The sequence below is a fragment of the Prunus persica genome, chromosome G2 (assembly GCF_000346465.2).
Source record: "Prunus persica cultivar Lovell chromosome G2, Prunus_persica_NCBIv2, whole genome shotgun sequence".
NCBI lineage: Eukaryota > Viridiplantae > Streptophyta > Magnoliopsida > Rosales > Rosaceae > Prunus > Prunus persica.
Genome location: NC_034010.1, coordinates 18,031,748 through 18,055,092, shown reverse-complemented (window position 1 = coordinate 18,055,092; position 23,345 = coordinate 18,031,748). Strand labels below are relative to the sequence as shown.

Below are 23,345 nucleotides of genomic sequence, written 5' to 3'. Positions count from 1 at the left end.
TTTAAATATTGGGGTGAACAAAGTGAAGTAGGAACTGAAGAAATGGGTTCTCACGTTTCCAGCTAAAAACCGTCCTTTCCCCCTTTCTTTTTCTTTGGAACCACCAACTACATGGGAAAAGAAGAGATCAAAAATTCAGCCGAGTTCTTAAAAATTCTCCAAAAAATACTACGAACTCATAAATACATGTACTTTCCTTTAATCACATCCAAAATTCTACAAATAGTTTTTAAGCACCATAAAATTTCCAAGATCTCACAAACATGATCTTTATTTGGCATTTATGCTAAATCTAGTAATGAATCAAGAGCAAATTGACAATGACTAAGAAAAAAGAAGAAGCAAGTAATAAGCAAATAAATGTACCTTGTAGGCCCATTAGGAGGATCTTAAAGCCCCTTATTACAAGAGCAATCTCTCTTGCATCAATTTCTCCCATGCCACTCATTTCTACAATGGAATATTCTTTTACTACTTTTACTTGTGTCTCAATTTTTATTTTCCCTTTCTTTCTCCATCTCCTTCCATTAAAACATGAAAACTGGCTCCAGGGTTCTAAAATGACAACCATTACAAAAGGAAGAACCTGTATACATGAGCAATATTTATGTACACTAGGAAAGAAATTCAGGGAGGCACTTATATATAAATTTGGGCAATAAAGCCGATGATGGGATTAAATAAGTTTATTTAGCTACAGACAAGTCGTTCACATATTAAGTTTGTTTAGCTACAGACAAGTCGTTAGCTACAGACAAGTCGTTCACATGTTAAGTTTGTTTAGTTACAGACAAATCGTTCACATGTTTGATTTGAATTTACAAAGACCACACATATAGCTGTTACGAAACTAATAAAAAGATAATTGAAACAACTCATTAATTTTCATGTCATTTCACGTGATGGAATATTCTAGATTTGATTTTTAACATGCACTTCCCCGTGCATCAAGAGGCTTTCAAATAAGTTTAGCTAGATAAAGAATTTTTATAAAATACCTATAAGTCCATTGTTATAACGAGATTAATTTAGGTCACAAACCGATGATTATATTGAAGTTTGCCAAACTAAAAACAAATCCTTAACTAATTTTGCGTGAATACACAAAGAAAATGCATGTTTACAATTTTTTTAAACGCTAACTGAACACTATACATCACGTTCTTAATATCTTTAAGATTTCATGTCACAGAATATTCTGCATTGAACTTTTTTAAAGAAGAAATCTTACAAATTGATTACAAAATTCATGCGTCGGGTGTTAGGTGGCCAGAATTTTGTTCCTGACTCACCAGTGGAACAATGGTAAGGGGAAATCTAAGAAGATAAGCAAAATGTCATATAAATTGGAAGTTTTGTTTCAGAGACTGAAAATACACGACTCCATCTCACCCATTGGTGTTGTCATTATTGTTAAATGATTTCCCTTAAAAATAATAATTGTAAAATAATGAAATTTTTAAATATGATTAAACAAAGGTCATTTGAATGTTCCTAAACATTCGAAAGAAAAATGATCGTAATCATATTGGTGTGACTTAATTTCCTCATTTGCTATAGGGAATTGTTGGCGCATGAGTTGACGTTTCAGTATTAATTAATTGTAAAATTTGTTTCATTTTCTATTTCTAATTTCCTATTGTAAATAGAATTACTTAAACTCCAAGGTTACTTGGCCTTCAAGGGAGAAGAATACACAGAAAATTTCCATAATTGTTTCCAGTGGTGGATCCAGGATTATGTGGTTAAGGGGGCTTAGTGTAAAAGTTCCGAACGGCAGCGGTGATCGGCACTGGGCCACCGGCGAAGAGTTGATGGAGGTTGTCGGAGGTTGGGAGGTTGGGAGAGGTTAGGGTTTGACAGGGTGGGAAGAGGAGGTGTGAAATTGGAAATGAAGGGTTTGGGACTGCTGTGCAGATTCGAAGGGCTGCATTCTTTTTTTTTTTTCTTTTTTTTAATATTTAAACTGGCCCAAAACGATGTCGTTTTGAGGCCAGGTCATTTAAAAAAAAAATTTGACTGAGCCTTGGACCAAACGACGTCGTTTGGCAAGGCTGTTTTTAAAAAAAAAAGACGCACAAGCCGCAGCACAGCTGCGCAGCAAAGCTTCTGCCTCCTGGGACTTTCGTCGAGCAGTTGGCGTGCATATAAGGGGGCTTCCAGCAGCTATCCAAGGGGGCTTTCATGGTCCCTTGCCAACTTTCCAGCCTTCCAAGGGGTCGTCCGACCCCTCTTGTCTCAACGTGCGTCCGCCCCTGATTGTTTCCCTTATTTTAGCATGGTATCAAAGCAATGATCTTGCAATTGCTGTCTAACTAGCTAGTATAGTTCATGCAACCCACGATTTTAATACAGAAAAAATCACAGGTGCAAATAAAAGAAAAAATCAGTAACAAATCAAATGCACAAGACAGAACCGTAGAATACCTTCCCTCTTATTTCTCTCCCTTTTTTCTTTCAAAGCTTCTCTTTCCTACTAGTAACAATAACATCAAAACCAAAAATACTGCAACAGAAAAACAAAAATCACAGAATCGTTGTGAGATATGAGAACGTATACACCCACACTCAATTAATTGTTTTTGAGTAGTGGCGAAGACCAAGCCACGCCACGCCTTGGTTTAAGTTTAGTTTAGTTTTGGTTTAAGTTTAGTTTATCCCATGATCTTTAAGGGAACCAAGCCACGCCTTGATGGTCAACGGATCCAAAGTTTTGTTTAACCATATGTTTTCCCACTCGGGCCTGGTCAACGGAGCCAGTCCCTTTTTATTAACCTTAATTTTCTGTTTGCAATAAGGCAATGACAAGCCTAGCTCACTAGCTAGCGACAGGACAAACAGACACCATTGTCGTCGACTCAAGAACGTTAACCACCGCCAGGTTCTTTATACTCCACTCCTTCTGCAACATTTTTCCTGTCCTGCATTCAGTCAGAATTTTAGTGTTTCTTTTTTCTTTGGGAAGGGGGAAGGGAGTGCAAGAGTTGACCTCACTCGACTTATGTCTTACCACATTATTTGGTATTAAAATGTGGTACAAAAATGTGGTCCATCATTATTCATAAACTTATTTGAGAGTAATTGGGTGTATTCGTTCTCATCTTACAACACGATTCCGTGATTTCTACATGACCGCATATTTTCAGAAGAAGATTGTATACTCTTTGCACTTAATTAGTATAGTTACAAAAAGATGCCATGATAGGAGCTAAATGAGTATCAACAGATGCAGGTGACCCAACAGGGCTTTGAGCATTTTCTGTAGTACCAGCATTTTCATGGCAACAACAACCATTATATATCAAGATTGGACGCGTGAGAAATTTTAAAAAAAAAAGAGTCATAGAAAAAGCATTCAAGTTTTAAATTGAATTTACACTGTGGTGGGAAAAAGTAGGGAAATGAATCTCCATTATTTGTTGCTACCCTTTTCACATGTATTTATATACATGTGATATAATCACTTTCCAGTCTTATAGCTATATTCATAATTGACTGTCTAAGATGCAAGAGATTTGTAGTTCAAGTAGTTAAGAGTATTTATTCATGCACCTGAGGTTTTAGGTTTGATCCCCCCTCCCCTAATATCGTTTTTATCAAAAAATAATAATACTAATTGACTGTCTAAGATATTGTGATTTACAATGGATCCGGAACTTGATAATAATCTCTTTGAACTTGATGATTTCTGTTTGAGGCTCAGTCGCTTAATCCATTTTGGGTACTCAAATGAATGCATGGGTTGCTTTATATAAACTCCTCCATGAAGCAATGACTGATCTCTACGGGATGCTCATGCGCTTCATCTGTAAAAGAGAAATTAAGTAAATTTATTTCATCCTGGCTATTATTTTTTAGGGAAATTCACTAATATACCCAAAATAGGAGCTGAAATTATAAAAAAACCCCACATGAAATGCACTTTAGAAACACACCCAAAATCCATTTACTACATAAAAAATGAGTGTTAAAGTTCCTATAAATTACATGATTGCCATTGATAAACTTAAAACAAGCCCAACACAAAAAACTCAAAAAAAACCCAAAATAAGCGCAGCAAGCCCTGAGTACATTGTTAATACCATATCATAGAAGTACATTGTTAATACCATATTATAAAAGTACATTGTTAATACCATGTCATAGAAGTACATTGTTATTACCATGTCATAGAAGTACATTGTTAATACCATTTCTTACAAAAAAATCAACCAAAAAAAAAGAGATATTTAGTGATATACCCATTTCTAGCACTAATATTATAAATAAACCCTACATAATTGAATTCCTATAAACAAACCCAAAAAAAACCCAAAAAATGATAGCTGGCCTTATTGAATTTAATATTAATTATTAAATTACTTTGATGCCCTATTGAGTGCTTTGGGTATTTTTATGAGATTTTGGGGTTGGGCTTGTTTTAAGAAATTGATGGCAGTTTTGTAATTTATAAGAAGTTAAAAGCTTTTTTGTTATGTTGTAAATGGACTTTGGGTGTGTTTCTAAAGTCCATTTTATATAGGGTATTTTTATAATTTTGGCCCCCATATTGGGTATAATAGTGAATCTCCCTAAAAAAAATCCAAAATAGCCCAACAAGACATCCGATATCCTTTTCAGAAACCAACAGTACATTGTTAATACCATATTATAGAAGTACATTGTTAATACCATGTCATAGAAGTACATTGTTATTACCATGTCATAGAAGTACATTGTTAATACCATGTCATAGAAGTATATTGTTAATACCATTCCATAGAAGTATATTGTTAATATCATTCCATAGAAAAACGTTGTTAATATCATTTCATAGAAGTACATTGTTTATACTATGTCATAGAACTATCTTGTTATTACTATGTCATAGAACCATCTTGAGTTCTTTCCAAAGGCATAAACTTTCCCAGCATCGCTGATCAGCATTGTCCTGCCAGCCCCAGCAGTGAAGTATACTAGTAATAAGAAGATACTTCTACAAAAAGAAAAAAAAAACACTATTAATAATACATCATAGAAGTACACTATTAATACTATGTCATAAAACCATCTTAAATACGCTTTCCAAAATTAAATACGCTTATGCTACGAGATGTGCTTAAAATTTCTAGAACAATAACAGTTAGCTTTAGATCTATTTACGAATCATCAAGTATTCGTCAAAGCTTATATCATCACAGTCTGTTTCAGATACGATTTATATTTGAACTATTCGAACTGAAATTTTTCAAAATTTAGCAAAAATTCATATCAAACTTCAACAGGAGAGAGAGAGAGAGAGAGAGAGAGAGAGAGAGAGAGAGAGAGAGAGAGAGAGAGAGAGAGAGAGAGATTTAAACGAAGGTAAACGAAAATTGAACAAAAACATATCAGATTTACATAAATGAAATAGTATCAGCTTGAAACTTCAGAAGAATTTCAAACAATTCAGATTTCTATCACTTGCGATCTATTTCCTAATTGATGAGTGATCGAAGGTTACCAGAAGAAGCGAGTCCTGCTCGGTAATCTTCGCTTCCTTCACTTTTTGTGCGACAACCTGAGGAAAACGAAGATGTTGCAATGAGATTAAGAGTGATTGTAATAGTCGGTAGAAGCATATTGACGAAGATCATCAAGTAGAAATGTATAGCTCAGAGATATTTCTCTCACCATTGTTTCAGCGTTCTCAGATAAAATTGAAAATAAGAGAGAGTGAGAGAGTAAGAGAATGAGAGAATGAGAGCTATGCGTTTGCTTGCAAAGAAGAAAGATGCATAGAGAGGGAAGAAGGGAGAGAACAGAGGAGAGATGGTGGTTTGAAGCAGGAGAGGGGCTTGAGGCTTCAAACCTAAGGTTGTCAAACCTGAGGAGGCTTCAAACGAGATCCAAAACTAACTTAATATTAAAAAGGGTAATAAAGATATTTCATCTTATTAATTAAATTAAAAAATATACAATTGTTGATTTTTGGGTTTATTTTGGGTGTGTTTCTATGTTTTAAATAGTGTAGGGTATATTTATAGTTTCATGTCTAGGAATGGGTGTTTCACTATATATTTATATTTTTTAAGGAAATTTGTCAACGCGCTTAACAGTCTAAACTGTGAGGCATCTACACTACACCTCAAAATTGATTTTTCCCCTTTACCCTTTTCTGAAAGACGACGGCGTTTTATTGAAATATTAAGACGAGTAGCGATCAACGAGAAGAACATGAGTTTACATATGGAGGCTCCTAAAATAAATGATCTGAAAATAAACCCAACTTTTTAGTAAGCCCAAATCCATGACAATAATTACGTGTAGGCCCCATAGCTGTCTTTTTTGGTCCCAAAATAAAGAAAAGCCCACTTCAACAGTTGAACCCAACACAATCAAATACATTACTTGAATTGAGTCTTTCCGAACGAATCAAAACCAGCTGCTTTATTATCATCGCAGATGCAGGAGGAGGAGACTCTGGAGAGTGGAGGAAGTGGAGGTCGCGGTGGGTCCCGCGCTCATTTGTGGTGGGCCGGGGCCAGCGCGGCCCAGTTGGGTTGGGCCGTGGTGTCGTCCCGGAGAGGTTGCGCCGGAAACTCCACGACGATGCCTTTCAAGGCTTTTGCCGTTGCGTCCCTCTACGTCGGCTCCATCGCCACCGCAGGCGTAGCTGGCCTGCAAGCCTCTGGAATCCGCAAGGTTAGCTCTCATCTCTCTCTCTCTGTGTCTCAGATTCTTAGGGGTATATCAATCACTTTGGGAAATGTTTTCACTGTGAGTGAAGCACTGCAATTTGCTACAAGTTGTATCAGTGTGGCATATATCTGTGATTTGTATTTCTTGTCTCATTACAATTCCGCCCCCCTGATTGGATGCTATTTGCAAATACATACGCCCTTGTCTTGCTTTCCTTATTTGTCTGTTTTTCTATCTTTGGCATTTGCAAATATTCAGAATTTCATTTGTCAAATTTTAATATTGATAATATGCAATGAAGCAAAATGCTTGTGAAGAACAGTTTTACTGAATAACAGAAGTGTAAGGTTCTGTTCATTTTGAACTTTGAAGTGAAGGATTAGTCTGATTGCTTGGGGAAAAAAAACCCAGAAAAAGAAGTGGATGACAAGTAGATTGCATTTTTGGGTAATGGGAAGGTAGTGTTATAGAGACAGATGTTGTCTTCTTGAAAGGAACATTTTGGTGAAGAAAGGAGTACAGGGAATTGGGCTGTGTCATGTGGTGCATTGAGTTTGCTGTGATGAAATGATATGAGCATTTTTTTCCCTTGTGGGCTCTTTTTGAATGGATAGCTAGTCCAGCAATCCTTCCCTCTTTTAGACCTAGTTCATTTTTATCAGTTTTTAGATGTTTTGGATTTGGGGTGTACCTCTCATGTACCTACAATTGCTCTTGCTTTTGTGTTCTTATGGTTCTGAGACTTTTCTCCATCCGCTATTCGTCATCTTCTTCCCTTCAGATATTTTCATGGAGGAGGGAGAGGTCGGATTTGGTGCAACTTATATCTTAGCTAGAGTGTCTTCCTCTTAACTTGAGCTACTCTCGAGACTGGATACTGACTATGGTACAGTTTATCATTGAGCCTTTGAGCTGAATTCATGATGTTTTAACTTAGCAAGGTTTGTTGCTGAATTTATTAGCTTTCGTTAGTGGTTTTGTGGAGTAGATCCTTTAAACTGTTTATCCCTTTTTCTCTTTGAAACCTCACGGCCATTGGAGTCCCCTCATTACCGAAGTTTAGACCTATTGTAAGTTTGCCAAGTTTAGACCTTTTTCAGCCCTCAACCCTGATCTGAATAGGTTTCCTAGTTGCAATACCGAGAGTGGAACAACTTATCAGGTTTGATATCTAAGACTGTTCGGTCCTTGTTCTATCTGCAACTTGTTTTACCTTTTCTCAAAAACATGGACGCTACTTAGTAATTAATGAAGGTGTCCTAAAAGAGCTGAGATAACACCTCAAAGTCTTACATAAATCCTTACTGTCTAAAGATGAGCAAATTGATATCCAGTGGAAAGTCAAGGAAATTACCAACGAGCCTTTGATTCAATGGGAGTTGTCTCCACTTAGTTTGAATAGGTCTCATATTAGACTCACATGAATGCAAGGATGATATATATTTGTGGTGAGTTAGATACGTAATTGTAGCTAACCCATTGTAGTGGCGTAGCTTTGTTGTGGGTGAATTATCAGGCCCATTGTCAACGCAAATTTGTAAATATCCTATCATTTAGGTTGCTGTGATGTGTTCGGATCCTCTGTTGTGATGTGTACCTCAAATGATACATGTACTCAGTCTGTAAGTTATTTTACAGGTGGAGGATCTAGTAGAGCTGGGTGCAAACATAAGAACTGGACTTGGGGTACATCGGAGGACAAGAGACGAATAACCTTTCATTGTTTGGTTGTAATAATTTTATGTTTCGAATTCAATTTCAATTTTATTATATAAAACCAACACCTTTATGTTGGATTTTCATCTTGAAATTATTTTTATTTTTTTCACTGGATCACTCTTTTCCATTTGTAAGATGAAGTTACCAAACTCATTGAGAATTATCCATTATCTCACCACATTAATGTTCTATTTATAAATAATAAAAAACGTAAGTAAGAAAATATTTATTAAAGGAAAAGATGGATTTGGTGCAACAAAAGCATTGGTATGCCCAAACACAATGGGCAGAACATATGACACAACACCCATGTCGTGCTTAGCACCATAAGAAAACAAAGTGAGTAGGTCTTACATGAATTCTACATGGTTTTATGATTTAAGGACCACAATATATAAGAGAAATGGGATAAAAGTTGAGATAATTCTTCTATCACTAGTATTTTCCGAATCCAATTCAAACTAATTTTAATTATATGCATTGACACTATATATGACTCATTTTACATCTAATTATTTATATTAATATCAAGTAAGCTTGATTTGTAATACGCACGAAAAAATTCAGTATCTCTAGGATGCGAGGGGGCTCTATTAAGAGCAACGACGAACGAACCCTTATGTGTAGAGATGCCTAAATATTCTAGGGCTTAGTCGTTTTTTCTGTACTTTTTACTCCTCTTATAAATAAATTATTATCGCCTTTTCCTAAATGACCGTATGAATGAATTATTGAGAAAAGTTGACCTGTTTTGCAAATACTACAAAGTTAGATAAAATAACACGTAGTAGAAAAAGAAGAAAGAAAAAAAAGTGTGTACGACGAAAGGGTTTTTGGGGTTCAGTCCTCTCCGTCCGTTTGCAATCTCCACAGGCAGCGCAACCTCCCTCTCTATTTCATTTCCCTTACCAGGTAACCCTAATTCTAAAACCCTAACCCGAAAGTATAAACATATTTGCATACATAGTTGTCCATATGTGTATATTGCGTGATGTGTGCATATAGCCATATTGCTCAGTTTGAGTCTGCGAAGGTTACATTTTTTCTCTTCTTTTTTTTTTTGTGCTTTTCAACTGTGTTCGATTTATGAGAATTCCTGAAAATAGAAGAAGTGAAATTTCTGAGAAAGAATTTACAGGAACTGGAGTAGTTTGCTGAAGTTTTGGACTTTTTATTTGGCATGAGAGTCATTGCATGAATTAAACTAATCTTTCTGTGCTCTTTGGTTTTATCTTTTAATCGGGTTTGGGGTGTGCTTGTAAATGTTTAATTCAACATAGATAATTTGTAATTGAGCTCAGGGCGGCAGGGTGAGGTAATCATTGTTAAAAATGAAAATTTAAAACTTTTTAATCACACCAGCCTCTTCCTCTGGACAAGGAGGAGAAGGCTAGGTTTTCCCATTTTAAATTAAACGGCGGCACCAACTCAAGAAGAAGGAAGAACACGAAAGAAATTTCGGAAGGAATTTCCAGGTCCAGCCTCTTCTTCTCGACTTAAAGTTAGACTGATTGGTTAACTTGAGTTGTGCTGAATTCACTGTTGCCTAAGGTTAACATCTGGCTTTTGCTCATTGAGTGCTCTGGTAGCATGAACATTGGTGTATTAGTGTTCCGTTATTAAGTGTATCATTTCTGTTTTATCCATTGTAGGTAGATGGCTAGATGGGATGAGATTCTGTCCCTTCCTGTTCAGAGTCCACCAACACTGGAGTTTTCTTCTGGTGATATTGTGTGGTCAAAGGTGGAAGGTTGGCGTGACAATAAAGATAGAGTTGCTCTAATTCCATTTGCTAGAGTTGATGATTTTTTGAGGGGTGAATCCGCAAACAAGGAATGTCCAACAAGATTTCATGTTGAAGCAAGGAGGCGGCGGCAGGCAAAGACGCCTTACAAACCAAAGGTTGATGGTGTTCTTGAATATATTCTGTAAGTTCCACATTTTTTCCTCTGTCCATTCTAGCCAGCATTCCTGCCTTCTATCAGCTTAAATTATCTTCTTTAAATGTGTAGATATTGGTGTTCCTTTGGTCCTGATGACCATAGGAAGGGTGGGGTTGTACGACCTAGCAGGACTACTTATCTCCCAAAGAAGAAAAATGCTGGTCGACCAAACACCAAGAGAGGATGTACCTGCCACTTTATCGTGAAACGCTTAATTGCTGAACCCTCAGTGGCGCTTGTCATATATAATCAGGATAAGCATGTGGATAAGAAAGGGGTGCCATGTCATGGCCCGCAAGACAAGATGGCTGCCGGAACACGTGCTATGTTTGCCCCATACATCTCTGAGGACCTACGTCTTCGTGTGCTATCTTTGCTATATGTGGGGGTCTCTGTGGAGACTATAATGCAGAGACACAACGAATCAGTAGAGAAACAGGGCGGTCCATCTAATCGTGATGATCTTTTAACCCATAGGTACGTTCGGAGACAGGAGAGGATCATTCGACGTTCTAGATATGAATTGGATGCAGATGATGCGGTTAGCATCAGCATGTGGGTGGAAAACCATCAGAGTAATGTTTTCTACTATGAGGATTTCTCTGATGTGGACCCTTTCACTTTGGGAATTCAAACAGATTGGCAGTTGCAACAGATGATTCGCTTTGGAAATCGCAGCCTTCTAGCTTCTGATTCAAGGTTCGGAACAAACAAATTGAAGGTCCGTTTAGTTTGTTTAACCTTTTATTGTTAACTGCAATTGTTAATAGAATGTGCAACTAAAAATGTTCATGTTTGGATGTTATATAGTATTCAGTTCACAGTCTCCTTGTATTTAACGACGACAACAAGGCCATTCCAGTAGCTTGGATAGTGGCTCCAAAGTTTGAAAGTTCCAATGCCCATAAATGGATGAGGGCTCTTTACAATAGAGTTCAAACGAAAGATCCTGCATGGAAGTTGGCTGGGTTCATTGTGGATGATCCGCTAGCTGATGTGCTCACTATCAGGTTGGCTTCTCAGTCCTTGTCCGAACTTCAAACTGACAATAGATGATTGTATTCGCTGATGTTTTGTTTGGTAGAACACAGTCCATAGATCATTTTCCATAGAAGTGGCAGTGTGAACCCAACTACATCACCACTTATTCCTGTTTCCAATATATTCCATTTCAGTTGTTTACTTATGATTAGAAGATTTGTTTTCAGTTTAATATTATAAGCAGGTGGGATTCTCTCCTTGAAATTAATGCCCAATCTCTTGACTTGATCAGACTGTCCAGTCGATGCACTAGTATTGTGTGATTTGTTTGGTTTTGACCACTAGTGATTTAATTTCAACACATAGCCTTGCTATTGTCAAACGATGTTTAAAATCAAGGTTGAAGGCTATAAATAAATCTTATTTATTTATCCAATTTTATGAGGTGACCTTTTGGGGTTTGGGCCAGTGACAATAGCCGCAACGATTTCAAAATGGAGCAGGCTACTTTGACATGATCTAGAGCTGTATTTATTTTTCTTGTTTTAATGGATAAATACTTGCATGATTTGAAGCTAAGTGATAATGTTTTTTCATTGTATTCAGGGATGTATTTCAGTGCTCGGTGTTGATAAGCTTTTGGCGTGTTCGTCATGCATGGCATAAAAACTTAGTAAAGAAATGTGTGGACAATGAGATGCGAGCTGCAATATCAAGAAGGTTTCATCAGGCAATGGATAACATTTGTCAGCAACGAGGAACTGAGGGTTTGTTTGAGGACTTCATAGAAGATTTTCTAGATGAATCAGATTTTATGGATTACTTTAAGGCAACCTGGTATCCTAGAATAGGTTGGTCACTATCATCTTAAGTAGAGGTATATTTTGCCCTGTGATATGAACTAACATGTCTCTTTTAATTGGTTTTCATCTTGACATACTTACATTTATGTCTATGTATGTATCTCTTAAGACCTGCCCTGACTTGATTGTGTGGCATTCATACAGGTTAATGTGCATATATATGCATACATACATATGTTCATAAATTTTACATATATAGTCGCATAAATGTGTGGATGTTCATGTGTGTGTGTGTGTTTGTGTAATATATAATTTAGTATATGCTTTGCATGTAATATATACCCATTTGTATACAGGGGAATTTGATATCCTAAGAATTGACCTGCTGATTGTAAAGCAGTCTTTATTTGGCAGAAGATCAATTTATTGCGTGGGTTCAATATAATATTTAGTCTTGCAGATAGTGGCCCTTTTGTTTTCTTTCTCCCCTTTCTATTAAAAGAGCCTTTTTTTTTCTTTTTTCTTTTTTTTTTTTGCTTTATTTTGAATTACTCATTCAAGAAAAATGTTTTTTGACATAGGGATGTGGATCTCTGCTCTACAAAATCTTCCACTTGCTAGCCAGGAAACCTGTGCAGCAATGGAGTTCTACCACAACCAACTAAAGCTTAGGTTGTTGAATGAGAAGAAACCTAGTGTGTACACACGAGTTGATTGGTTGGTTGACAAGCTGGGTACAAAAGTACATTCCTACTTCTGGCTTGATGAATATTCCGAGAAGGATGATTTTGCTCGATATTGGAAAGATGAATGGGTGAGTGGTTTAACATCTTGGCGTAAAGCGTTGAAGATTCCAGACTCCAATGTAGTCATGGAAGGTACATGTGCAAAAGTTATTAACCAGCTTGATCAAGATAAGGCTTATCTTGTTTGGAACCCTGGTTCACAGTTCGGTATTTGCAACTGCAGTTGGGCAGAAATGGGCAACCTGTGCGAGCATGTACTGAAAGTTATCAGTGTCTGTCGGAAAAAGTCGGCTATGCCATCTATAAGCCTATTGCAGTACCACCAGGCCTTGATTGATATGCTGCACTGCCCACCTCATGATTCTTTGATTCGTGATCATGCTGTTTCTTTAGCCGTCTTTGTACAGAATCAATTAAATGGACTAGTTAATTTGGAAAGCTGCAATACCACAATGGATGTGACACCTTTTGCTGATCGAGATCGAGAATTAGTAAATGAGGAAGTAGTATCTCATAACGAGAATGATTGTGGGGATGGACATGTCACTGCTGTGAGAACCAAGGGTAAATTGGGTACTGAACAGAGTAATCTGGTAGCACGTGGAAATCGCACATGTAATGAGAGTTGTGGAGAAGAAGTATCTTGTGATGAGATGGATGTTGACCCATCATCCATCTGTATTTCCCCACCTGGGTTATATTCTGTTGACGAGGTTGTGTCTAGCAGTGTCTTCTCGGGAAGCAGACAGAGGTCATTGTTTAACAGAGAGACTGAAGATTTGGCTTCCGCAGATGATGCTCTCACTAATCCAACTGGATATGAGGATGATATCTTAAATAGAAATAGGCAAGAAAATGCGATGGATGAGGACATTGATATCCCTTCTTCAACAATGGAGTTTGTGGAGCAATGCACAGTAACCCATCCAGATGATGACCACATCCATGATATTGAACCCACTGTTATTTGCAAGACATCTGATGACAATACTGTATATAACAAGATCTCCCCATCTGCATCTATTCCTGTTGAATTACATGTGGTTGAAGTAGCCGAAACTTCAGGTGTCATAACAGGAAATGAACAAATGGAAACAGAAGGAAAAAATGGAATGGAGTTTGCGGAACAATGCACAGTAACCGATCCAAATGATCTCCACTGCAATGATATTGAGCCTACTGTTAGAGCATCTGATAACAATATCGTAGATAGCAAGACTTTGCCATCTGCATCTGTGCCTGTTGAATCACAAGTGGTTCAAGTGTCTGAAGCTTCAGAAAGTGATAGAATAGAAATTGAAAGCAAGAATGGAAGCACAAGTAATCACCGATCATCCGTTGATGATGCTATCACAATTGATGGGGTTCGTGACAACTTGATAAATGGTTCTGATTGTAGTCAGTATTCAAATGCAGTTGGCACTTCGATGGCTGTACAAGGAGAATCATTGCTTAAATGCTCACCAACATCAAGTTACAACGAGGAACGTCTGCCTGTTGAGAATGGGGATACTGAAACTGTTTCTTCTGAGAAGCCGTCTTTTATTACTGAATCTCATCTTACTAGTACTAAACTTCAAAACGGTGCTGAAAGCATTAACACTAACAATGGGCTGATCAGCCAACCAGTTGCCAATGGCATCAATACTACTTCTGCTGAGGGAACAACTTCAATGGAGACTGCTGAGGCCTTTTGACGAGTGTGGCATCCAGCAAACTTGTGACAGATGAGCTAAAATATTAGTGCTTTAGTTAGTCGTAGGGTTTTCTTCATGTATATACTCTTCAATAGATCCAATTGTAGCTTTTTTGTTCGTTGACCTGATTTGTTGTACCAAGTTATATGGCTGCTAACTTACGCATTTCAAGGAAACTTTGAAAGCTAAGATATCTTGGCCCAATGGAAGTACTAAATGTATCTCTTTATATTGTTTTTGTGAAGGAATAGCATTTAGCCATGTGAACCAGAGTCAATAGGAAAAGGAGAATTATTATAATGGCTGGTTTTGGAACTGTTTTTTCTTTCCTTGAAATCTTTTTTTGTTTTTTTTGGTTACATCGGAGTTCAACTCTGAGTTCAAATTCAGGTGGCATGGGGTGAAGCCGCCACCACTGTGGTGGGAACCCATTGGCTTCTTCTTTGAAATCTTCAAGCAGTCCTATAAGGATATCCTACCAAATAAATGTTTAATTTCTCGGGAATTTTTTGATTTTTTTATTAAAATATTTGAGGTAAAAATGTCAAAAGAAACAGGGCTCTTTGCTTTGATGGTTGGAAATCAAAATAAAAAATAAGAGAGGGCCATTTTCGTAACTTCATCGGTATGATTTTGAAACAGAGAAAAAAGTGCGAATGTGGGCTAACTAGTGGACGATGGCATTAGTAACTGCCTTAACCGCCACTACACAGACGATAAGAAAATTACAGAAAGTGCTGCATAACTTATAGAAAAGCTTTTGCAAAGAAAGTGACAAATGTAACTCCTTTTGTGTCTGAGAAAGGAGAAAGAATTCTGAATGGAGGGTAGAAGAGAAGAGGGTATAAGGAAAGGGCCATGGAAAGCAGAGGAAGATGAAGTTCTGTTAAACCATGTGAAGAAGTGTGGCCCAAGAGACTGGAGCTCCATTCGATCCAAAGGCCTCTTGCAGAGGACTGGCAAGTCTTGCCGTCTCCGTTGGGTCAATAAGCTTAGACCCAACTTGAAGAAGTAACCCAACTCATCATGCACCATTTCATTTTCTCTTTCTTTTTTAGTTTTTGCTTCTGGTACATTGTTTCATGCAAATGATATGTGATGAAGATTTTTTTAAAAATACGTTCTTGGGTTTTGTTGCTGATTAAGATTTCAAAAATGGGTTGTTGGGTTTTGTTGCTAATCAGGATTTAGCATATCGGTTGTTGGGTTTTTTTGCTAATTGTATTTGGAATTTGTGTTTGTTTCTCAGTGGGTGCAAATTCTCACTAGAGGAGGAGAGGTTGGTGATAGACTTACAAGCACAATTTGGGAACAAATGGGCAAGAATAGCAACCTATTTGCCTGGGAGGACTGACAATGATGTTAAGAATTTTTGGAGTAGCAGGCAGAAGAGGCTGGCTAGGATTCTGCAGGCATCAGCACCCTCCAAGTCACACAAAAACAAAAGGGAAGGCCCTGTTTATGATGAGGTTCTGACTTTGGAGGTAAATGACATGTTACTTCTAGACAGAAGAAAAACCTAATGTTGGTTTTCTGGATGTGTAAATGACAACTTTCTTTCATTTTTCTTTAATCATTTTTGGTAATGACTGCAATTGATGTCATTTGCACATGTAGAGACGGGTTTTTCACAGTAAGAAAATAAGTTTTTCTACTTATGCAATTGAAATATTCTGTCTGAAATTGTTTGCATTTTCATGTTAGCCCCATTTAGACGTTTTAATTTGTTCAACTTTTGGTAGTTAGAGTTACAAGAACAAAAAAAATGGAAGCCAGATGAATAAATCTTGACGAAAAAGATGTCGTTATTATTGTTATGGACCTACGGTTCCTACAAATTTAAGTATTGTAATTAATTGTTAATTATGTTATTGGATTTTTTTTTCCTTCCTCTCTAGGGTCCAAAGTTCAGTTGTTCATCAGAGGGAGAATCATCATCACAGGCTCAATCATGCTCATCACCACCTTGCTTTGGGAACTCCGAGATTATCAAAATGGTGCCACTACCAGATCTTGTTAAGCCCAAGTTACTTGCTCTTGAAGCAAACCCTGTTCAACAAGAGCTTGCCCCAACTGAGAAGAATCCATGGATTGAGCCCCAACCACTAATCCCTTTTCCGCAAAACCCACAACCCCAAACAGACCTAGAATTCTCATTAGAAACCCAAGAACTATTGGCAAGATTTGACCCCTATTTCGACTTGTTAACGCCTCTGGTTGCTTCAGAACTTGGAAATGGAGGAGAACAACTTCTCATGGAGCCCCCATTTCTCGAACCGGTAGGAAGTTGTGGAAGTGGTGAAAGGGACAAAATTGGCAATCCCATAACCCCGGACTGTGTCTTCGACGACTTACCGGTAGACATGTTTGATCAGATTGAACAGCTTCCAAACTCATCAGAGCAGCATTGAATGGCAGTAACCTTGTAACTTCAAGTTTGCATGTAGGATGTGGAAACTAAACACTAACTTTGTATTAGTTTCTTTACCTAGAAAATGACAAGGTCTAACTGGAATGATAATTTATTGTTACTGCCATTATTTGTACTAGACATTGAACTGCATATAATAGCAAGTCAAGTTGCCTCTGCCATTCTTTGTCCAACAGGCATGATAGTTGCTTCTTCTTAAAGATAGGTACTATGCTTGCATGTTCTGTAACTCAAAACACTTATAGAACACGAGTAAGAGAACTTTCTTTGAAGGTTTCAGTCATTTTTCAGTTGTTAGTGATTGAAGTAGCACATGATCATATTGATAAAGGGGAGGGGGGGTGTGTTGTGGGGGTGAAGGGAACTTGTTCTGGTGTAAAAAGGAAGCTTTTGTTTCATTTTTTTTTAAACCCGAGCCCTTCATGGCCTGGTCGCAAATACATGGAACTGAAGTTGCAAAAGAAAACGTAAAAGAGAAACTATTGTCTGATCAATTTGTAAACCAGTCAGGCCTGGAATGAATTCCAATAATTGGAGTTTTGGTGTAAAAATGCAGTCAAGCACGCTAGAAAGAAGGCAATATTACACGGTCGTTACTCTGATGGTAAGCTTAAATCACCTGTCTCCGCAATTTCAAGCGAGTAACTGAGACCAGTCTGGCGAAGATTTTTCACTACCTCAAACTTCCCAGCAGTTGTTGGCTGGTCTTTGTCAAAGACAGGCCTTCTTAGTTCTGAATATGCACAGTAATTTACTTCATAAACTGTGGCGCCCTCCAGGAATAAAGAAATTGATGAACCAACTCCTTCACCTGCACAAAGATGCTTTTATCTTAGATTCGAAAGGCGTTTCCTTGGCAAGAGGAACACATTGCTGGAGTTACTAAAGAACAAATATAAAAAGCTGCCAAAAATTTCCAAAAACATAAAAGAGAAACTAAAAACTCAAGAAAGAGTTGAACCACATATGCAGCCTACCATGAGTGACAAGGAGCAGATTTTCTGTAGGGTATTTATCTGCAAGGGCCAGAATGACCTCAGCGTATCTAGCCCGTGCACCCGTCACACTCTCTCCCCACTGGGGCAACTGGACTCAACCACAGAAAGAGGTTCCATTAGTCAAAACAAAAATCATTTATGTCCACATTATGCATACACCAAGAAATTTCCAAATACCTCTTTGTACACTCGTTCCACAGTTTGATCCACTGTCCCAGCTGGGAACAAAGCCTCAAGCTCTGGTATATTGAAACCCCATCGTTGTCCATCTTTTGGAGCCAAGTCGCCACGGATGGCCTCCTTGTTCAGCATCTCACATAACCCATATTCAATTGAGACCTGTAAAATGGACAAACAGACTGAAACCTACATGCCATTGTTACTCCACATATTATTATCACCAAGCTTAAATATACTAAGGCTGTGTCTGTACAACACTTCTCTTAGCGTTTTTCAATATCTGGCATGTTATGTTGTCAAAACATAAAGTACAACTCTTAAAACATAAGTTTTGATTCAGAGTCCGATAAGATAATATGTGAGACATTTAATACATGATTGTCAATTTATATACATAACTCTCCCAATTAAGAACAGTTATCCTGCGCTTGAGATTATGCGGTCAAATCCCCCCCACTTTCAATATGGCTTGTATAAAAAATGAAATAAATTTTAAAATTTTAAAAGAAAAAAACTGTCTCAATCGATCTATGTCACATATTGTTGTGCCCAAAAAGAAAAATTACTGTATATATCTTATTATGCAAGCAAACTATCAGAATAGGACCTAATCCACATACATATATATATATATATATATACAAATTTGATTAAATAAGCAATCACAATCCTCAACATGTAATAACAAAATATTGGGGCCCACCTTGAGCTTAGATGGATCGACAGGGAGGGGCTGGTCGCTTTCGTATTTGGAGAGAGTAGGGTGTTCGCTGGCGGAGAGAGCGGTGACGACTTGGACGGCGGTCTCGACGCAGCGTATAAACGGTGAGACGAAGACCCGATTGATTTGGAATCCGAGATCGGATCGGAGCTTCGTACCCGTGCAGAAGGCCCGATCCTTGCCCGCTTGGACCAGAGGCGGGTCCCATGGTCTCGCTGCCTGCGACACCCACAGAGGCTCGAAGTTGTCGATGCGGTCGCCGTGGCGCATGACGACGACGTTTTGGAAGCGTTGCGCCGCGGTTTGGCAGGAGTCGGGCGCGTCCATATCGGGAGATTTTGAGGGAAGTCGGAGAGAAAAGTATAAGCAGAGAGTTTTTTTATTTTTTATTTTCTTCTTCTTATTTTTTTGTTTAAGAGGAATTTTTAGAGAGAGAGAGAGAGAGAGAGAGAGAGAGAGATGAAGACGAATGGTCGTCGCAGTTACGTGCTGGTAATTAATCCATAACTAGCATATTATGTTTAGGTACCACCAAAACAATATATATATATAGCTTTTATTGAGGGATTTTTTAAATAAGTTTATTTGAGAGACACCTCTTGTAGGCCTCACTTCAGATTGTATTTCACTAATCCAAACTATCTATTTTGTAGATACTCATTCAAAGATCATCTCCACAAAAAATTACTTGAACCTGACATCATTTGACCATTCAATTGAGTTATTGAAATTTTAGTACTTTTTTGAAGCACCATATTCATTGATTTTGTATGACATAATTGGATGTTAAAACAGTTTTCGATTTGTCTAATTTTTTGTAAGGATGATTTATGAATGAAGACCTAAAAAATAAATGGTTTGGATCATTGGAAAAAAAAATTATAGAGTACCCTAAAGGGCGTCCCTCAAATAAAATTATTTGAATAATCCCCTAATAGAATGGGATTATATATATACATTCTTACATTATTGATGGTATTGACCAAAAAAAAAACATTATTGATGGTTTTTTAGTAGAATCTGATTCAAAGGAGACTTTAAGCAAGAATCTGATTCAAAGAAAGTGGACATGAATAGTGTGTTAGGCACAACACCATCTATTATTGGCACCGGAGTTCATAGCCAATTAGTGGATCAAAAATCTATGGTTGACATTAATACCATATCAGGATATTTGATCCAAGTTTGAATATCAACCATTGAATTTTGACTCCAAGATAGATAGATGACTATGGGGGTGACTAAAATGACTTCACGCATGGGTTCTTTTTATTATTATTATTATTATTATTATTTTCTGAATGGTCTTTTGGATGTGGAAATTTTGAAATAGTGACATGGTGATAGTGAGAGTGGTTGTGGTTGTGGTGACCATATTGTTGGGGTTTGTTGTCGATGATGATGGTGGTAGTGCATGGTGGTAGTAGTGGGGGTGGTTGTGGTGTGACAATATTCTTGAGGATTTAGTAATATTAGATTAATGCTAAATTATTAAGGAGGACAAAAGTCACAGCCCTTAAATGATAAATAAAGAGTTACAAGACTAACTTTAATTTACAAGACTAAACATGGATATAAAAATAGCAATGAGCAATCAAATTTGACTGTTTAGCCATAATGGTTATCAGAAATTTAATCAAATATCCCGAGATAAGCTTTACTAAAAGTTTACAAGATAAAATAATCAAAAAATTAAAGTTTAGATGAAATGAATCCACCTAAATGAGAGAGAAGATAGAGCCCAAACCTAAACAAATCATAAGTAGTATATATGTGGTGCAGTCCCGATCTCTTGGACCACAGGAGTCCAAGAGATTGTGGTCACCCACCGTTGGATATTAATCCAATGGTTCAAAATGATATATATAAATGCAATATGACATAAATGATTATTACCCGATTCAAGTCAACCGTTGAATTTACATCCAACGGTGGGTGACCATAAATCTCTTGGACTACAGGGGTCCAAGAGATCATGACTGATATGTGGTGAAATAGGAAGGTGTGAACTGTCGCAAAGCAATAGGAAGAAGTGAACGAGTCATATGGGCTTTTGCTTAACTGTGTATTTTTTATTTTTTATTTAGTAAATATCATGAGGTGTCCCCATATTCGAATGGTGAAATTAATTTTCGCTCTGAATTCGACTCGTTTGTCCCTGGGCGCAAAGTGCTCTCAACTAGTTTTGAACCCCTACTTTTAAGACATCAAACAATTCGCCAATTAAAAATGCTAATTTATCAACCACACCACACTTTGTGGTTGCTTAATTGTGTATTCTCTAACTCATATGTTTTTTGTAAGTCCACAGTATGGTAAAATGACACATATCCAAGTTCAAATCTAAAACCCATCAATCAACCAATACAAAATTCCAGAAATTGAGTTACCCATTCCAAAAGTAGACACATATAGCTATTAAAAGACAGCTGACATGACATTAGGGTTCGAGTTTGACACTATTTGACGGAAATTTAGAGGCAATTGACATGGCATTGCTGATTAAGAATCCAGCACGTGGGAAGAAAAATATAGCCTTATATTTTAAAGTAATCCCTATAAATTACAAGGAATGCCACTGAAGTTTATTTAAACAGTTTCATTATTCATTTGAAATCAAGAACCTCAAAATTACGTAAAATCCTCATTTTCAAATCACTACACCAACTTTGTTTTTATGATATTTGTTCAGTTACGCAATATTTATATTAACAGTCAATGATTTTTTTTTAAAAAAAACAAAACATCGATTCGGGCAAGATTTGTACCAAATCCCTCATGCTCTATAGTTATGCAAAACAAAACAATGTACATATCAATGATGTGAACAAAAATAGCAAACAAACACATAAATTGCAACAAAAAAAAACATAGACTGCAACAAAAACAAAAACCAATTCTATAAAATATAAACTACAATTGTAAGATCCCACATCAACTAACGAAGAGGGGGTGATATGCCTTATATGTGCACACCCGCATCCATCTAGCACGAGGCCTTTTGGGAGCTCACTGGCTTCGGAGTAGTAGGAACTCCGAAGTTAAGCGAGTTGGGGGCTAGAGCAATCCCAGGATGGGTGACCCACTGAGAAGTTGCTCGTGAGCTCCCAAAAACAAAACCGTGCAGGCAGAGAGGGGGCCCAAAGAGAGGGGGTGATGTGCCTTATATGTGCACACCCGCATCCATCTAGCACGAGGCCTTTTGGGAGCTCACTGGCTTCGGAGTCGTAGGAACTCCGAAGTTAAGCAAGTTGGGGGCTAGAGCAATCCCAGGATGGGTGACCCACTGGGAAGTTGCTCGTGAGCTCCCAAAAACAAAACCGTGCGGGCAGAGAGGGGGGCCCAAAGCGGACAATATCGTGCTACGGTGGAGTCGATCCCGGGATGTGACAACAATGCATTGTGTATTATAGTAATGATCAATCTACAACGTAAAAAATCAAATTCATCATGAAAACAAACAACCAAACAAAGTCAAAAAGGCATATCCATTGATGACACAATTGTATAATTTTCATTAACTTCAAAAAGCATACCAATATTCAGTTATAAAATAATTTAGCCAATTGTAATTAAATAAAAATTACAATGAGTGTGAGCAAAACTGCAATGCAGTCTATGCAAAAGTGAGCAGTTCCTTTTTCATAATTCCAAATATAAAAACAAAAACAGAAATTGCAAACAAAAAACTAATTCTATAGAAATATAAATTGCAATGCATTGTGTGTTTTAATAACAATGATCAATCTACAATATAATAAAAACATAGCTATAACAATAACAAAATAAACAAAATTCCAAGATACTAATATCGTTCTATGTACAATATTTTGGTTTTATGAATGAATTCAATTTCTAAATATAAAAAAAAGAAGCTCGGAGATACTAATATCTAATGGTTGAGTGACTATAAGGTTTGCCTTTTAAAAAGCCAGCCAAAAGAAAATATCAAAATAATAGTAAAGAGAAGACTACAATATTAGATATAGTCAACTCAAAAAATAATAAACTTGCAGATAAATAGTCTTAAGTTCAAACTCTTATGGTACATTGACAGTGTGTGTGTAACTTTACTCTCCCTTATTTAACACCGTCTATCTGTATATTGGAGTTAATTTTCGATCATCTTAATGATTTTTCGCTTTTTGAGAATTTGAGATCTGCTAAACATGCGCGCCACGTTACCAGAACTCCAAGAGCTCATTAGCATCAAGGGTATGATGGTTGGGGGAGCTTTGATAGTTTAACATGTGGATGAATAAAATAGTAGAGAGTTCTTGGATTTATGATCATGTTTGTGCAAAATATCTAATGCAAACAATTTGAAGTTGACAAGAAACTATCATCAATCCTCCCAACCTAGAGGATACGCATGTTCATTTGGACCAAAGAACCAAATTAAAGCACAGGTTAATGAGTTTAATTAATTGGGCAAGTATTTTAGCCAACTGGGCTGGGTCCGAAGT

The 23,345-nt window shown here is 37.2% G+C and overlaps 4 protein-coding genes across 5 annotated transcripts; 3 read left to right on the top strand and 1 right to left on the bottom strand.

The window, feature by feature from the left end:
* Positions 6,371–8,548, top strand: LOC18770428. Its single transcript, XM_007202730.2, has 2 exons — positions 6,371–6,663; positions 8,299–8,548. The coding sequence occupies exons 1-2, from the start codon at positions 6,424–6,426 to the stop codon at positions 8,371–8,373; spliced, it is 315 nt and encodes a 104-aa protein (XP_007202792.1). The 5' UTR covers positions 6,371–6,423; the 3' UTR covers positions 8,374–8,548.
* LOC18770378 lies at positions 9,103–14,849 on the top strand. Of its 2 annotated transcripts, XM_020557692.1 has the most exons (7): positions 9,103–9,291; positions 9,681–9,930; positions 10,032–10,307; positions 10,392–11,043; positions 11,133–11,332; positions 11,910–12,154; positions 12,688–14,849. In XM_020557692.1, exons 3-7 carry the CDS (start codon positions 10,036–10,038, stop codon positions 14,547–14,549), a joined length of 3,231 nt encoding a protein of 1,076 aa, XP_020413281.1. In that variant the 5' UTR covers positions 9,103–9,291; positions 9,681–9,930; positions 10,032–10,035; the 3' UTR covers positions 14,550–14,849. The 2 variants fall into 2 exon arrangements, with proteins under 2 accessions (XP_020413281.1, XP_020413280.1); XM_020557691.1 differs by lacking the exon at positions 9,681–9,930.
* On the top strand, positions 15,370–17,255 carry LOC18769493 (myb-related protein 305). Its single transcript, XM_020558384.1, has 3 exons — positions 15,370–15,560; positions 15,799–16,033; positions 16,448–17,255. Exons 1-3 carry the CDS (start codon positions 15,370–15,372, stop codon positions 16,958–16,960), a joined length of 939 nt encoding a protein of 312 aa, XP_020413973.1. The 3' UTR covers positions 16,961–17,255.
* On the bottom strand, positions 17,355–19,469 carry LOC18771197. The gene is made up of 4 exons (XM_007202365.2): positions 18,862–19,469; positions 18,156–18,317; positions 17,958–18,066; positions 17,355–17,791 (listed from the first exon to the last, which is right to left on the bottom strand). The coding sequence occupies exons 1-4, from the start codon at positions 19,204–19,206 to the stop codon at positions 17,574–17,576; spliced, it is 834 nt and encodes a 277-aa protein (XP_007202427.1). The 5' UTR covers positions 19,207–19,469; the 3' UTR covers positions 17,355–17,573.